The 17,506-nt window shown below is 40.0% G+C and overlaps 1 protein-coding gene across 1 annotated transcript in view; it reads left to right on the top strand.

The window, feature by feature from the left end:
• CPB2 (carboxypeptidase B2) overlaps positions 1–17,506 on the top strand; it is a 62,618-nt gene that overhangs the window by 38,108 nt on the left and 7,004 nt on the right. The window contains exons 6-8 of the mRNA XM_002742691.7: positions 2,332–2,436; positions 9,239–9,349; positions 12,415–12,508. Coding sequence (XP_002742737.2) covers positions 2,332–2,436; positions 9,239–9,349; positions 12,415–12,508 — 310 coding nt within the window. The remainder of the gene's footprint in view (positions 1–2,331; positions 2,437–9,238; positions 9,350–12,414; positions 12,509–17,506) is intronic.

Raw genomic sequence — 17,506 nt, 5'->3', positions numbered from 1 at the left:
AGAATAAGCTAGGTAATTCTCTCTGACTATACAATTTGATCACTAATGGCCAATGCCGTTGGGCTTTCTCACTTACTATCTTGTCAGATATTGCTACCTCCAAGTTAGGAAAAAATCTCCTGGAGTGGTGCAGATGGCAATCTAAATACGTTTTTTTTTTTTCTTGTTTTGGAATTGCAAGTCTACACATTTGATTTTACCACATTCTTCTCCCTTTCCTCTATACTAGTGGTTCCCAACCCCTGGGCTGCACACAGGTACCAGTCCATGGCATGTTAGGAATGAGGCCATAGGAGATGAGTGGCCAGTGAGCAAGCATTACCACCTGAGCAATGCCTCAATCAGATCAGCAGCAGCATTAGATTCTCACAGGAGCACAAACCCTATTGTGAACCGTGCATGCAAAGGATCTACGTTGCACACTCCTTATGAGAATCTAATGCCTGATGATCTGAGGTGGAAGAGTTTTAAGCCCAAACCCTTGATTCCACCCCACCTCTGCCTCAACCATGGAAAAATTGTCTTCCATGAATCTGGTCCCTGGTGCCAAAAACGTTGGGGACCGCTGCTCTATACCCTAAATTGTGTTGTAGCTGACTTTTAATGGCATTAAGATTAATTTTAGGGGTGTTCACAATTCTTCTAAAGACATCAAAGGCGATCATTGAGGAAAGGCTGACAATTCTTATTCCAGAGTTAACAGCTTGTATTAGCCCACCACACTAGAAGCAAAGCCTCTGGCTCTGGATTTGCTGGTAATCAGTTTGTGAGAAGTTAGAGGTGTGCTTCTTTTTGTGTGGAATAAAAAAATAGTCTACACCAAAATAAATAAACAAATAAATAAAATGTATTCAGAGGAAAATGATGAAGGAGTTTCTGCTCCTGGTGTGTCTCCTCACCTCCTGGGGAAGGCTGCCATCCAACTCACACCCATTTACCTCGAAATGAAGCATGATACAGCCCAAAACATTCGTTCTCTGGTCTCTACTTCTAAACTTCCACATGCAGCTCTGACATGTGCTGGGTCTAGCCCCGCAGGGTGAAGGGGGTGTACTTTTGTGTGAGGCGACGATAGACTGTAGAAAAGAAAGAGACAAGGACACAGAGATAAGAGAAGAATTCAGCTGGGCTCAGGGAGCCACTGCTACCGGAAGGGCAGTGTCCAGCAGTAGCCCCAAATGCCTGGAAGTGCTGATATTTATTGTACACAGGCAGGGGCACAGGTCGGAGAGTGACTCATCTGACATGATTGGTAGGGGTCAAGCAAATCACATTCTTACAATACGGGGGGCCACATGGGTACAGTTAAGGGGGCTACATGGGTAGAGTACAGAGGGTCACGTGGGTACAGTACAGAGGGCCCCTCCTTCTCAGGTAGCTGCTGCAAGGAGGGAAGGCACAGAGGTCAGTATCTTTCTATGCACTTATCAGAGAGATCAAAGGCTTTTAGGATTCCTCTCTTCTTACTGCTCACAGCCTCTAAGAATTTACAAGGGAGCCTTGGGTGGGAAAGTGGAACATGAAGGTGAACAAGGATGGTGACCATCGGAGCACAGCACCATGGAGAGGTGTTTAAGTCCCTGGATGTCTGTGGGCTGGCCTGGCTAGTGTCAGACCTTCCTCAAGAGTCAGCAGGGCAGAGTTTCCTCTGACCTCCCCAGTGAGAGGGAAACTCCCCCCCCACAGCCTGCTAAGTAATGGGTGCCTTATTCTCGCTCCTGATCACTTCTCCAAATGTCCCTTCAGTTCCGAATTATATTTCACCTGATTATGTCTATACTATAAGACTAAAAGGTTCCTACACTAAAGCCAAGATTAGTAGAGAATGATGTAATAAGATTGATTATATAATGGATTATGTGATTGAATCTAATATCTATTTGGTGTCATTTCTATAACTAGAAATCAGTAAATATATTAATGCTATAAGGAAGTAATCAGTACATCTGTTTGGCATCATTGCTACATCGAAGTAATCAGTTATTTATTATGCGGGGACAGATTGTGCCTTCAGTCTCTTTCCATGGCACCTGGGCAACTTTCTTCCCACAGACATGACTGCATGATTGTAGGAGGATAAAACCATTTAAAATCGAAGAGTCCTGGCTTCAAACTTCAGTTTCAATTCACACCAGCTTTGCTACCTTATCTAGTGTCCCTTGATCTCACCAGTGTTTAAATTTCCCTTGATAATTTTCAAAGAAATGCAGAACAATGTGTATCTCAGGATTTGCTGATACTATTAAATGTAAGCACTATATAAATGAAAGTTATTATCCTGAAGCTTCTTGTTATCATTTTTGCTACTTTTGGTTTTTTTTTTTTGAGCAGGTTTCTGGAAAAGAACAAACAGCCAAAAATGCCATATGGATTGACTGTGGAATCCATGCCAGAGAATGGATCTCTCCTGCTTTCTGCTTGTGGTTCATAGACCATGTAAGTATTCACGTTCCCTTAACCACATTTATCAATATGGTACCCAAGATCACCTGTGTCAGACTCAACTGGGATGTTTATTAAAGTGCATTTTCCCAGGTCACATTATGAACTGTAGATTATGAATCTACAGCTTTCACAAGTTTCCCAGGTGGCTTTTACGCATTAGTAAGTTGAAGAACATGACTTCAAGCATTTAAATCACCCGAAATATTGTTGGTCTTTTCTACATTTCTGCCTGGAGCTAAACAGTGGAAAATGATTAAGAAATAGCATATTGATTATAATATGTTTACTAAGCAGAAGAAAGGACTGAAAGAGTTATCTAAGTTGCGGCCAAATTAGCTTATCTTTTGGTTTTAATTATCCAGACATAATTTGCCATTTCTGCCCTTGGAAACTGAACATAAAGCACAATATTACAAAGGGGAAACAGAATATGTTTTCCCATCTGTCATAATAGGGAATTTTGTCCCTGAATAAAAGTTTTGCATCAAAAAAGCCATTTTTTTTTTTTGAGACGGAGTTTCGCTCTTGTTACCCAGGCTGGAGTGCAATGGCGCGATCTCGGCTCACCGCAACCTCCGCCTCCTGGGTTCAGGCAATTCTCCTGCCTCAGCCTCCTGAGTAGCTGGGATTACAGGCACGCACCACCATGCCCAGCTAATTTTTTGTATTTTTAGTAGAGATGGGGTTTCACCATGTTGACCAGGATGGTCTCGATCTCTTGACCTCGTGATCCACCCGCCTCGGCCTCCTAAAGTGCTGGGATTACAGGCTTGAGCCACCCCGCCCAGCCAAAAAAGCCATTTTTATGTCAGAAAAGTAAAAGATATGATGACTATTAACCTCCCTGATAAATGAAAACAGTAAAAATATGGTTCAAATCCTATAAAATGGGCATATCTGTTCTCTACACTGATTTCTACAGTCACTGCCACTGGAAAAATAACTCAAAATATGTGTCCTGATAATGGTGGTTGTAGTCTTCGCATTCACAGATACACAGTAACGGCACAGATGAGTTAGGAAATTAAGAGACTGGCACTTACTAAATACATCCAGGGAAAACTGTTTCTGCCTTTGCTGGACCTTGACAAATGCCACATCCCTATTTGTCTTCATTCACTGTGATGCTATCTTCCATTCTCCATCACCCATGGATGGAAGCTGCAGCCTCCCTGAGTCTACTGGAAATTCCCAAGCACCATTGGTACTACCTTGTACAAATAAGGAGGGTTCCAACTGACCAGACCCTTAACATGGCCCAGTCACATGATGATCTGGAACCTTTCCCAAGTTGAGTAATTGGTTATTTTATGTAGTGAAGGGAGCAGCAGTTAATAGAGAGATAAAGGTACAAAGTAGGAGAGTAAGGATCTTTATTTTTCAATCACTGAACATGAGAAGGGCCAAGAAGGAACCTCGATTCATGTTGACTCTAATTTATATTAGTGAGGTTGTCCCTAATTACTGCCCTTCTTACCCTGACACCTCTGCCCTCCTAGTACACATCCTACTTTTACCCCACCCACTTACTGAATCCTTGTAAGATTAAATTCTTTAATCTATAGATATTTATAAATTGCCAATGGTATTTCAGATCCTGGAAATACAAGGAGGAATGAAATATAGCTCAAGGATCTTAGAGCTGAGTATTTTGCTCCAACAATGTGAACCTAATTTTTGCAGCCCAAAGAAACACAATCAATAAGGACTTTTTCAATGGACATTTAAACTCCATTCTTGCCTGCCTAAAACTAATCCAGTTCATCTGACTCTCTTAGTGCTTCAAAGCACTGGAGGAGGGAAAGTAAAATAAAATATTTACCTTTCAAAAATTGTGTAGATAGGTTTTCTGTTCACCTACATAGCACCTACAAGCCGAAGTACCCAAAGGCAAATTGAAATCTTAGCTTTTAGGTCTTTCACTCTTTTCTGTAACTCAGCAAAGATTTCAAAAATCTTATAGTCTAGCCTCAGAGGAAATCCACTACAGTATACTTTGAGAAGCGTGAGGCCAGCCATATCTTTCTGAGCCTCTTGCTCATATACTCCCAGGAGATCTGAATTTAGCCTCCTGCAAAGGCAGAGCTGAGACAGATTTGAGCATGATTGCATCACCACGCCAAAATCCAGCACAGGGGCTGGCACACTGTGGGACTCAGTGAATGTGTGTGAGCCGTCACAACTTGCCAAGTGCTTTTTCTGCCAGATGGCTTTTCTCACTGCTAACCTCCTGCCAAACCTCTGCCTTAGAAAACCCTCGTATAATTGCACACAACGTTAGAGCTCTACGACCTCCCAGACTTCACAGAATTCTTTCTGCCCTCCTCACCACAGCGGACACGTGACTTAAGGGCACGGCTCAGACGGGCTGCTCTTGAAATCTTTGCTGAGTTACAGAAAAGAGTGAACGACCTAAAAGCTAAGATTTCATTTTGCCTTTGGGTGCTTCAGCTTGTAGGTGCTATGTAGGTGAACAGAAAACCTACCTACACAATTTTTGAAAGGTAAATATTTTATTTTACTTTCCCTCCTCCAGCGCTTTGAAGCACTAAGAGAGTCAGATGAACTGAATTAGTTTTAGGCAGGCAAGAATGGAGTTTAAATGTCCATTGAAAAAGACCTTATTGATTGTGTTTCTTTGGGCTGCAAAAATTAGGTTCACATTCACCATGTGCTGAGAGGCCTGGGGAGTGGGTCAGCATTCTCCTGTCCTGATACTACCATTGATCCTCCTCTTCTCAGAAACTTACCTAATCTGGTTGCACTGCTACGTTTTTTATTGCTGTCTTGCATTGACCTTCAGATAATTTCCTGGTACCCTCATGATTCTTTATTCTCCTCGAACTCTTGCCATCATTCTGAGTGAACTCAAAGTCCACGTGTGAGAGTCACCTCACAACTTATGTTCACAGCTCCTTGTTCCCTGTTCTACTAAAACTCATCTCAACTCCTCTTTAGCAAACTGCTCCTGTGGCCATCCTCTGGATCTCAGACACAATGTTTGCTGATCCTTAGACCCAGAATATGGCCATGGACAGCAACAGGGAAGGTTAGAAGAAGCCATCTAGCAATGCAACTTCCTAATTTCATGTCTTCTTTCATTTCCCACCCCTACTATGACTGCTTCTCTTTCAAATTTAGTAAATTATTTCCAGTTCCTACATAGATCTACATCCTTTTATCAGCCCTTTTCCAGGAACACTTTCTTCACTGATTGGTCCCATCGCAAATCCATCTAAACCTCAATTTCTTGCCCTCTGGACCTGCTCTTCAGGAGTTCCAACCCCAAACGCTCCCAGAATTAACCACGCTTTTTCTGAGCCACCTTGTACATCTTGCCATTATTTCTTATCATACTTACGTTAGCAGCATTGAATTGCTGCTTTTCCCTTTCCAACTGACCACTTCTATTAGCTTTCTGAAGGCAGAGAATGTCTCTGAAGTAGTTTTTTTGTTCCCCATAACCTGGTATATTGTTTGGTCAACATAATTGATGCTCAATATACCTGTGGAATTTGAAATTTAAATTAATGTTGCAGGTTTAGGCTGACATACAATTTTGAGCTCCAGAGGGTATCTAAACAGTACCTACTGTTGGATAAATACGTTATTGCCATTGGCTATGGTCCAAATGATACATACATATATAGAGACTGGAGTAAAAACTGAGACTGACAGCTCTTTGATATATTTCTAATGGTAATGAAAATGACATTTTGTTTTAAAATCTTCCTTTCATGTGTCGATGTGTTTTTTTCAGCAACCCGATTAACTGACCTATATGTCCTTATGTACGAGTGTATTATCTGTTAAGTGGTTATTGGTGAATTCCTAGGTAGCAATTGTTGTTGTTGTTTAGGGCCACACTGAAGGCAAAGCTTGAGTGCACCCCACGCAAAGTGAGAGGAAGACCCGAGTGATCACTGACCACAGGCCAGCTGAGGGGAACCAACCCCACCCTCTCATCACTCGCTCAGTCTTACACTTTTCTCCATTGCCCTCTATTCTCATCTTTTTTTTTCTTTTATACAGATGCTTCTCAACTTATGGTGGGGTTATGTCTCAATAAACCCAATAAAACCATCACAACTGAAAATATTTTAAGTAAAAAATGCATTTAATACTCCTAGTCTACCAAATATCATAGCTTAACCTTCCTTAAATGTGCTCAGAACACTTACATTAGTCTACAGTAGGTGAAAATCATCTAACACGAAGTCTATTTTATAAAAAATTGCTGAATATCCCATATCATTTATTAAATGCTGCACTAAAATAGAAAAACGGAATGGTGGCATGGGCACTCAAGGTATGGTTTCTATTGAATATGCATTGCTTTTGTGTTACTGTGAATTCAAAAAAATCATAAGTGAAACCATTATACATTGTGGACCATCTCTAGTAGAACAAGATTTCAATTATGTTACTGGCCATGTTGGTAACATACCTTCAACAAATATTTATTTATTGTCTTTTGTGTGACAGACAAAATTTCTTCAGCCACTTTGGAAAACAATGTGGAAGTCCCTCAGAATGTTAAGTATAGAGTTACCATATGACCCAGCAATTCCACTCCTAGGTGTATACCCAAGAAAATTGAACATATGTGTTTACAAATGATTATAGCAATATCATCATAATAGTCAAAAGTGGAAACAACTCAAATTTCCATCAACTTATGAGTAGAAAAACAAAATGTGGTACATTCATGCAATGAAACATCAATCAGCAATAAAAAGGAATGAAGTGTTCACTCATGCTACAACATAGATGAATCTTGAAAATACTATGCTAAGTAAAAGAAACCAGACACAAAATGCCGCATATATTATTCCATTTATATGAAATTTCCAGAATGGGCAAAATCCGCAGAGCTAGAAAGTTCATTAGTGATTGCCAGAGGCTTGGGGAAGTGGTGGGAGGGAAAGGGGAGTGAGTTCTAGTGAGCAAAGGCATGGGGATTTTTTATGATGAAATGTTCCAAAAGTCAGATATTGGTGATGGTTGCACAACTCTATGAATACACCAAAACCTGCTGAATTTCACACTTTAAAATGGTGAATTTCTGAAATGCAAATTATATCTCAATAAGCTATTAAAGAAAAAATGGGCACCCCTTTCTTTGAGACTGTAGCTACAGCCACACTTGGAGGTGTGGCTTGACACAGCACAGACTATATTTCAGCCCTCATTCGCTCCTTCTGTCTGGATTCCAGCCTATTACATAAAGAAATAGGTGACACTGCTCTGGGCCTAACATCGGTCATCTCTCTGAGCCTAACCTTTTGCAGAAAGATTCTTATCCAACCAGAGGTAAAGGTAGGAAAGAAATTTAAAAAGAGAAGCAGAAGAAGAAACCCATCATGCTACATCTATTAAAAGTTTGGCCCATGTTGTAGAAATGAAAATGAGAAACCCTTTACCATTTGCCTTATTATTTTGAAAGGAACAGGCTCTCCTAATAATTTTCTAATAATGAATGCTACATTATTACTGAAAAGTGATGCTAACATAAATTTGTAAATTTGTAGCATAAAAATGTGTTTCCCTGGTTCCTCAACTATTTAAAACACGGCTTCCTTCATTCTACAGATTTTGCTTCCTTTTTATTAACCTTTCATTTCTGACCTACAGTAGATTTTAAAACAAACTTTTTCTTTCCTTTCTCTCAGATTTCATAAGTATCCATGGCAAAGAGTTTTAATGTGACTCTTGTGACTGTTCTAGGGAAATATGAATATGATATTTTAAGCGTTTAAAGGGAAAATGATGAGGTTTGTAAAAGGCTTGTTTTTATTTTATCAATAATGAAAAAGACATTTCTTAACGATATCTTCTGAGTAAACGTTAAAGCAACAATTGTACACCAAGTTAAATATTTAACATAATTAAATGTGAATTAAAATAAAATATAGCAATGTTGCCAGAAATGAAGATTTTAAACCAAAAGCTTAGTCCTAGGTGAAATGATTTGACCAGCTAAAATTTGTCTTTGTAGTTCTCCTGCTGGTACATTTTGTCATTTTGGGGTAAACTTCTCAGTTGCCAACTTCGGATGCCACTGGATCACATCGCAATATGTGCCGCTAAGCTGGGTGACTCTGAAGTAGAGAGGAGCAAGTTTGAGATTATGTGTGTTAGGAATTCATGGTCAGTGCCTAGGAAAAGCTACCCCAGTTCTAAAGCTAGACGGTCAAATGCTTGGGAAACACACTCAATTCTAGCAAAACTTGAGCTCCACACGTTCTAAGGACAATGTAGCAAATATCATGTAATCACATCTGTGAATAGAACGAGATCGGTACTTTAAGCTCTGATGAGCACGAATTACGGAAAAAGGAGCTAAACTACAGTGATGAGTTATGACTACTCCTCACCACTAGTGATGAGGGGGTGGGACTGATTCCCATCAGCTGGCCTGTGGTCAGCGATTACTCAGCTCTTCCTCTCACTTTGCTCACTTTAGGCTTTTGTTTCCTTAAGTCTTCAGAGTGGGCTCTATGGCTTTAATAAAAAGTCCATTTTATTTCTTAAGGCAAATTTAGAAAGCTTATCATTCGATTTTTCTGTCTTCATTAACTAGGAAGACTGTACCACGTGCAGAAGGAATTTAGCATACCACTTCATAACAGAGTATGCTAAATTCAGTTCTTTTGAGGAATCAGCAGTTTCTGAAAGTTCACTCTGCAAATCTAAACATGCCAAACGACTTGAATAATAATAATTTAAAAAAGAAACTTAAGTTTAGAATAACTTAAAACATCTAATTAAACATACTTGGTTTAATTTGCAGATAACACGATCCTATGGGACAGTAAGCGAATATACCAGTCTTCTGAGGCACGTCGATTTCTACGTTATGCCAGTGGTTAATGTGGATGGTTATGACTACACATGGACAAAGGTAGGAGAAAAGGCAAGGAAGACAACTCATGCTCTCCTTGGGGACACAGGATATACAGGTTGGATCATTCATAGAATTCTGGATCTAGGCACAATGGCTTTATTATTAAACATTTTTCTTGACTTTTGTGGAAAATGTCAAATATACATAAAAGTGCACATAACTGTACAGTAAACTTCTATCTACCCATCACAGAGCCTCAACAACTCATGACCAACTCATGGCCAGTCCTGTTTCATCTGCCTTCTCTCTACCCACTTCTACCTTACTCATTTTATTTTGAAGTAAATCCTAGGTACCATATCATTTCATCAATAAATATTTTAGTATGAATTTTTAAAAAAGGAAATCTGAAAAAAATAACTATAGTATAATTATACCTTAAAAATTAACCATTTCTGAATATCATAAAATATTGTCGGTCTTTCCAATTGTATCATAACTTTTTTTTTTTTTTTGAGATGGAGTCTTGCTCTGTCACCTAGGCTGGAGTGCAGTGGCAGGATTTCAACTCACTGCAATCTCAGCATCCCGGATTCAAGCGATTATCCTGCCTCAGTCTCCTGAGTAGCTGGGATTACAGGTGCACGCCACCATGCTAGGCTAATTTTTGTACTTTTAGTAGAGATGGGGTTTCACCATGTTGGTCAGGCTGGTCTCAAATCCTGACCTTGTCATCCACCTGCCTGAGCCTCCCAAAGTGCTGGGATTACAGGCATGAGCCACCACACCCAGCCTATATCATAACTTTTTAAAAAGTAGACTTCTTTGATTCCAGATCCAAATAAGGCTTTTACATTATGATTGGTTTCTATGTCTTTTAATTCTATTTTAATTCATGGACTCCCATTCCATCTTTTGCTCTTTCTCTCTTTCTATTTTTTTTTTCCATGCAATTTATTTGTCAAAGAAAAGAGTTTCCTATTATCAGGATTTGCTAACTGCATTGCCATCTTGTAGTTTAACATACTCTTTTGTATTTTCTGGTTAATCAATGTCATGATTCATGTAAAATTATTCAAGCAATATGAAATACTATGCTTTCTAATTTAAAGGGGGGCACATAGAAACATAACTAGGTATAGATAAGTTTATAAAAACCTACTTGAGTAGCACATATAAATACTAAGAGAAAATTAGTTGGAATGATTGCAAACATGGAATTACACACGAATTATTTCATGTAGGAGGCAATTTATGCAGAAGAGATGGAAATGACACAGGAGATTGATGAGAAAGTCATCTCTGGTGAGAGGAATACTGTACTGAAAAGTTTGTAAGTGGAGGTGGGCAAATGCCAAACCAAGTAAATGAGAATGACCTAGCCTCCTGCCTAACACAAATCTGGTGTCCAATAATCGGTCATATCCGTAAACTGATAATAAAGTACTTCTACAGCTTAGTCTGAGTCACAGAACTCAGTCACAAATCTGGTGTCCAATAATGGGTCATATCCGTAAACTGATAATAAAGTACATCTACAGCTTAGCCTGAGTCACAGAACTCGGTCACAAATCTGGTGTCCAATAGTAGGTCCTATCCGTAAACTGATAATAAAGTACATCTACAGCTTAGCCTGAGTCACAGAACTTGGTCACAAATCTGGTGTCCAATAATGGGTCCTATCCGTAAACTGATAATAAAGTACATCTACAGCTTAGCCTGAGTCACAGAACTTGGTCACAAATCTGGTGTCCAATAATCGGTCCTATCCGTAATCTGATAATAAAGTACTTCTACAGCTTAGTCTGAGTCACAGAACTCAGTCACAAATCTGGTGTCCAATAATGGGTCATATCCGTAAACTGATAATAAAGTACATCTACAGCTTAGCCTGAGTCACAGAACTTGGTCACAAATCTGGTGTCCAATAATGGGTCCTATCCGTAAACTGATAATAAAGTACATCTACAGCTTAGCCTGAGTCACAGAACTTGGTCACAAATCTGGTGTCCAATAATCGGTCCTATCCGTAATCTGATAATAAAGTACTTCTACAGCTTAGTCTGAGTCACAGAACTCAGTCACAAATCTGGTGTCCAATAATGGGTCATATCCGTAAACTGATAATAAAGTACTTCTACAGCTTAGCCTGAGTCACAGAACTTGGTCACAAATCTGGTGTCCAATAGTAGGTCCTATCCGTAAACTGATAATAAAGTACTTCTACAGCTTAGTCTGAGTCACAGAACTCAGTCACAAATCTGGTGTCCAATAATCGGTCATATCTGTAATCTGATAATAAAGTACATCTACAGCTTAGCCTGAGTCACAGAACTCAGTCACCCTTTAGATTTCCAACTTCCCAACCGTTCTTTGCATCATCGCCCTATTATTAATTCCTGCGGTTTGAGAACTTAATATCCCCAGGACCTATTGTTGCCACTGAACCACAGGCCTGGGAGTGGTAGCAGCCTGGGAGGCTTGGCAGGGGGTTGGCGAGAGTTGGGGAAAAGGGTGCTACATCATCCCGAACTCAGAACTTAAAGGAAGTCTGTGCAACTCTTTACACGACCAGACTTTCCCAGTTTACCTCAAGAACCCAATAGGCAATTTGCTTTATATTTAAAAACCAGAGCAAATCAGTACAATCGAAGAAGCCATCAGACTAGAGGTGTCTTCACATCTCCAGCTTTTCTAGCTCTGAAAGGGGAGTGGTGAATTAACCTAAAGAGAACATTTTAACTCATGACTCAGTGTTGACTTGAGATACAAAGTGATTTTGCTTTCCTTCGAAAGAGCTCAAAATGACCCTGTGTGTAAAATTAATGTAAAGTAAACAAGACTAAACAAGAAGGCTAATAAGCAGCCTAGGGGAACGAAATGAAATCTTTATTTGTATCAGTCAAAACTGATCAAATATTACCATTTTGTTTGGTTCAACTAAAACAGTCTGAATGGATGTGACTGAAACCCAGATAGCAACAGGGGCCGTGCAAAGGAGTGTTGCAACGCCAGGCATGGGACTGAAGGCAACTCTGGCTGCCCGGTCTCTCAAACGCGTGTCTTTCCTTGGGCCCTGAACATGGCCACCCAGGTTGTCTGTTTGTATTTTGCTTATGTAGAATCGAATGTGGAGAAAGAACCGGTCTTATTATGCGAACAACCGTTGCATCGGAACAGACCTGAATAGGAACTTTGCTTCCAAACACTGGTGTGGTAAGTTGTTGGCTTTATTTCTTGCCATGTCTCTTCACTGAAAGGACGATGTTCACACAGAGAAAGGCCCATTAATTCAAATTAAATACAGAGCTGGCCTATCTGCATCAGGGAATAATTTAAATACCAAACGCTTAGGTAAATATAATGCTACGAAGGTTGACCAGAGTCAGCAAATCACTTTGGCCTCTCCTTTCTCCTGTTTTCCCATCTTTAAAATAAGAACATTCAATCAGTTCTTGAAGAGCCCTTCCAGCTTCAAAATTCTAACATCTATTATCCTGGAATAATAAAGAAGTAACAGTTAAAGATCCTATTTTAATGAATGAAAACATTCATCATTAAAGTTTCAAAGACCTGGGATGGAGAGACCTCTCTCTTTTTTTTTTTTTTTTTTTTTTGAGACAAAGTCTTGCTCTGTTGACCAGGCTGGAGTGCAATGGCACAATTCTGGCTCACTGCAGCCTCCACCTCCCAGGTTCAAGCGATTCTCCTGCCTAGACTCCTGAGTAGCTGGGACTACAGGTATGTGCCACCATGCCCAGCTAATTTCGGTATTTTTTTTAGTACAGAAGGGGTTTCACCATGTTGTCCAGGCTGGTCTTGAACTGCTGGTCTTAAGTAATCTGCCTGCATCGGTCTCCCAAAGTGCTGGGATTACAGGAGTGAGCCACCATGCCCAGCCTGGACCCCACATTTTTAATTGTACAAGTAAATGTTTACTTCTATAGTGTCTGAAGCCCTTTTCTTCACTATTCACTTACCTAATTTCTTTAATAAATAAATACAAAAGTTATTAAAATATTAAAAATAGTATAAAAAGAAGTACAGTAGAATTGATTGTTTCTTAATTTGAATCAGTTAAGGCATTTGGTGATGTTGAGTTATGTATTCAAGAACAGTCTGCTTTCAGGAGTTTGAACTAAAAGTAGAATTACCGTTCAACTCAGCAATCTCATCACGGGTATATACTCAAAGCAAAATGAATCGATCTACCAAAAAGACACATGCAACTGTATGTTCATCTAGCACAGACACGGAACGAATTTAGGTGTGTGTCAATGGTGAATTGGATAAAGAAAATGTGGTACATATACCTCCTGGAATACTACACAGCCGTAAAAAAGAACAACATTATGTCCTTTACAGCAACATGGATGCAGCCGGAAGCCATTATCCTAAGCAAATTAACACAGAAAATAAAGTACTATATGTTCCCATTTATAAGTGGAAGTTAAACAGTGGGTACACACAGACATAAAGAGGGAACGATAGACACTGGGGATTTTGAAAAGGGGCAGGAAGCAGAGAAAGGGGAAAAGGTTGGAAAAGTACCTACTGGGTGCTGTGTTCACTATTTGAGTGATGGATTCAGCAGACCCCACAGCCTCCGCATCACACAATATATCCATGGAACAGACCCACACATGCATCCCCTGAACCTGAAGACAAAGATCAGTCTGCCTTTAGGGGGTAGGTATTAGTTCACTCTTTTTTCCTACCCACTCAATATTATTTTTCATGGTATTACCTTTAAGAAACAGCTACAAAAGTAAACTAATCTAACAGTGAGGATGCACCATCTGTATTTTTGGAAGTGGGCACACAGAGCTTCACGGGGCCCAAAAGGGAGAGAAGCTATTGTACCCACAGAAACAGCCTCTTCTTCCCGGACCTAGACCCTGCACAATCCTATGCACATAATTTTGCCTATTTCCTTTAAAAGAAGTAAAATTTCGTGATTTTAAACATTTCATCAAAATTCCAGAGTACCTATTAAAACCTCACAACATTCAGCCTGGGAAAGCTGATTGCCACAACAAAAGAAAACCAAACCTCACAACAAAGTACTTCCCTTATTTCCTTATTTTTTCCCTGTCTAGTTTAGAAACTCCATGTGGACAGAAACCAATAACCATTACCTAGTACAGTGCCTGGCACAGGGAGGGTCCTCATACAATATTAACTAAATGAGTTAGTGAATGAATTTAGTTGCTCTAAGAGATACAGATGCAGTAGGAACTCAGAGGAAGAAGCAGTTCATCCTGACTTGTTTCCAGGGAATCATTTAGTGGTTTTTCCCTAAGAAAACACTCATGCTCCCAGAGGCCCAAAGGCGGCTGTGGCACTGAAAACAGGCCAGGGATTCACAGAAGCAGCAGCGATGTAAAGGGAATCGGAGTGAATAGAGCTGACAGTTACTCAGTGCTGAGCCATCGACACAGTTCGTCTCCTAGATTTCATTATCTACAAATCATGGATGGAGGAACCCAGACTGAAAACAGTTAAGTCCTTTCCTCAAGGGCACATAGCAAGTATGTGCAAGTACACGGCAGAGCTGGGATGACTGACTCCAAGCCAGGTTGATTGACTCCAAATTTATGAAATTCTTCTATATCTGACATTCTTCAGTTACCAGTTCCCTTTTGGAACTTTTGATTTTATCCTCAAGCTCTTCTGGTGCTTGATTTCACTTAATATTTATCTGGGAGAAGTCAGTGTTATTTAATTTGGATAGTGAAGTAGTCAAAATATATTCCGTTTTTGTCATCAAGAAATGTCTCAGCCCTCTCTTGGACATGGTGCTATATATTGTTATGTATCAGAAGAGTGAAAAACAGAAACAGAAGCAGCAAGCATCCGGGTTTTTAATTTTTTAAAAATCCCGAATAAAATAAAAAGTAATTGTAAGGAACTCTTTTTATTACCAACTGTCCCAGTGTCTATTCAGTACTATGTAAGCAAGACAGTGAGAAAGAAGAATTTAATCTTATCTTTCTCATCCCTATAACTAGCATGTGCCCCTATGATTCTTTATATCAAGGATCTAAGAAACACCTCACTCATTAATGGGAAGTGACATATCAAGCCTACTTATTCATTTTATGCTCCTCTGTATTAAAATTTGTGTGTGTGTGTGTTGGAGATGAGAGTGGAGAATAGGTTGTAGGGATGTCTTCCTCTTCTCAGGTTACTGTAACCAAATACCATGGGTGGGTGGCTTAAAAAGCAATTTTCTCACAGCTGCAGAGGACTGGAAGTCCAAAATCAAGGTGCCAGCAGAGTGAGGTCTTCCTGGGGATTCTCTGATTGGCTGCTGTCGCTCCGTGCCCTCACTTGGCCTTTTCTTTCCGCACAAACCTCCCTGATGACTCTCTTTATTCCTATAAGGGCAGCAGTCCCATTGGATTAGGGCCCCATGCTTACGACTTCATTTCACCTTATCTCCTTAAAGGCCTTATCTTTAAATACAGTCACACTGGGGCTTAGGGCTTCAACACAGGAATTTTAGAAGGACGCTACCCCATTCATAACAGGAGCACATTGTGAGAACCTTTGTCTCAGCTTCCTAAGATAGCACCACACATTTTCTAAGAGTTCAACTACAAAGTTTCTGCAACTGGCTTGAATGGAAAATCCTTTCTTTCTTTTTCTATGAGTGTTTTTTAAAGTTATTTTTTATTGTGACAAAACACGTGTAATATAAAATTTGCCATTTTAACCATTTTAAATTGTAAAATTCAGTGACATTAAGGACATTCATAATCACTACATCTATTCCCCAAATTTTGTCTCAAAGAGAGATTTTTGCCTGTTGTAACCAGTAGGCAGTATCTCCTCATCCCTCCTTCTCCCCAGGCCTTGGTAATTTCTTATCTACTTTCTGTCTCAACGAATTTGCCTATTATAGATATTTCACAGTGTTCTTGGTTCCATGTCTATAGATCAAAGAATGCTTGAGCTTGGAGGGGTCCAGTGGCCCAAGTTCCTTTGAGGTACAGATGAGACCCCTGAGGCTAAGATGGATGAAGTAGTTGCCCAAATTAACACGACTGCTTAATGGTAAACCAGAGTCTGAACCTCAAGTTTCCTGCCTCTTCGGGGCCCTTTCCACTAAAATGCTTGAAATCTCCAGAATGACAGTCACAGGATGAGAATGTGAGGCTCACTGTCCAGCACAGTAGCCACTAATCACATGTGGCTATCCAGTGCTCGCAATGTAGCTTGTCTGAATTGAGACATGCACTGAGTGTTAAATACACACCAGAATTTGAAGACCTAGTATGAAAAAAGGAACATGAAATTATTTCAAGAATAATTTTTATGTTGGTTACATTTAAAATGATACTTTGTACACAGTTTGTTAAATAAATTATAATATTGAATTAATCTCACATATTTCTGTGTGCGTGTGGCGGGGGGGGTGGCGGGGGGGAAGAGTCTTGCTCTGTTGTCCAGGCTGGAGTGCAGTGGCATGATCTCAGTTCACTGCAATTTCCGCCTCCCAGGTTCAAGTGATTTTCGTGCCTCAGCCTTGCGTAGCTGGGATTAGAGGCATGTGCCACCATGCCTGGCTAATTTTTTTTGTATTTTTGGTAGAGAGGATTTTCACCATGTTGGCCAGACTGGTCTTGAACTGATCTCAAAGTGATCTGCCTGCCTCGACCTCTCAAAGTGCTGGGATTACAGGCATGTGCCACCATGCCTGGCCTTCTTTTTATTTTTCTAAAAGTGCTCACTGGAGCATTTACAGTAAATGTGACTTGCATCACATTTCTATTAAGCAACACTGCTCTGAGGATTCATATTAGGGCAGCACTTCTCAATTCAGTGGTTATGTCCTCCCATTCTTCCATCCCCAATATGTAACCTAAATTCTCTAGAATTATATACTACATAAAAGGGCAGGAATATTCAAAGGTGATCAAACTATCAAAAAGGGTTTATCCAATCACATTATTGGTTAAAAATGAAATACTTGGGAAGACCTTAGGTGTTCAGCACCTTTCCTCTCAGGGAAATAAGTGTTTAACAAGCATTAATGTTGTGTTTATATAACAATAGGAAGAAAGCAGAATGAGCTTACATAAGAAAAGTAGGCTCTGTAACGATAGTGAGTAGCCCATGGAACCCTGAGGCAGGGATGCGGCTAGACTCAGAAACAGGGGAACTGGGCCCGGAGCCCCAAGGAGGCTCAGCGAATCCTTCCTCTCCCCT

Source organism: Callithrix jacchus, chromosome 5 (assembly GCF_049354715.1).
Source record: "Callithrix jacchus isolate 240 chromosome 5, calJac240_pri, whole genome shotgun sequence".
NCBI classification, from domain to species: Eukaryota; Metazoa; Chordata; class Mammalia; order Primates; family Cebidae; genus Callithrix; species Callithrix jacchus.
Note: the sequence above shows the minus strand (reverse complement) of the source record. Positions and strands in the feature narration are given on the sequence as shown.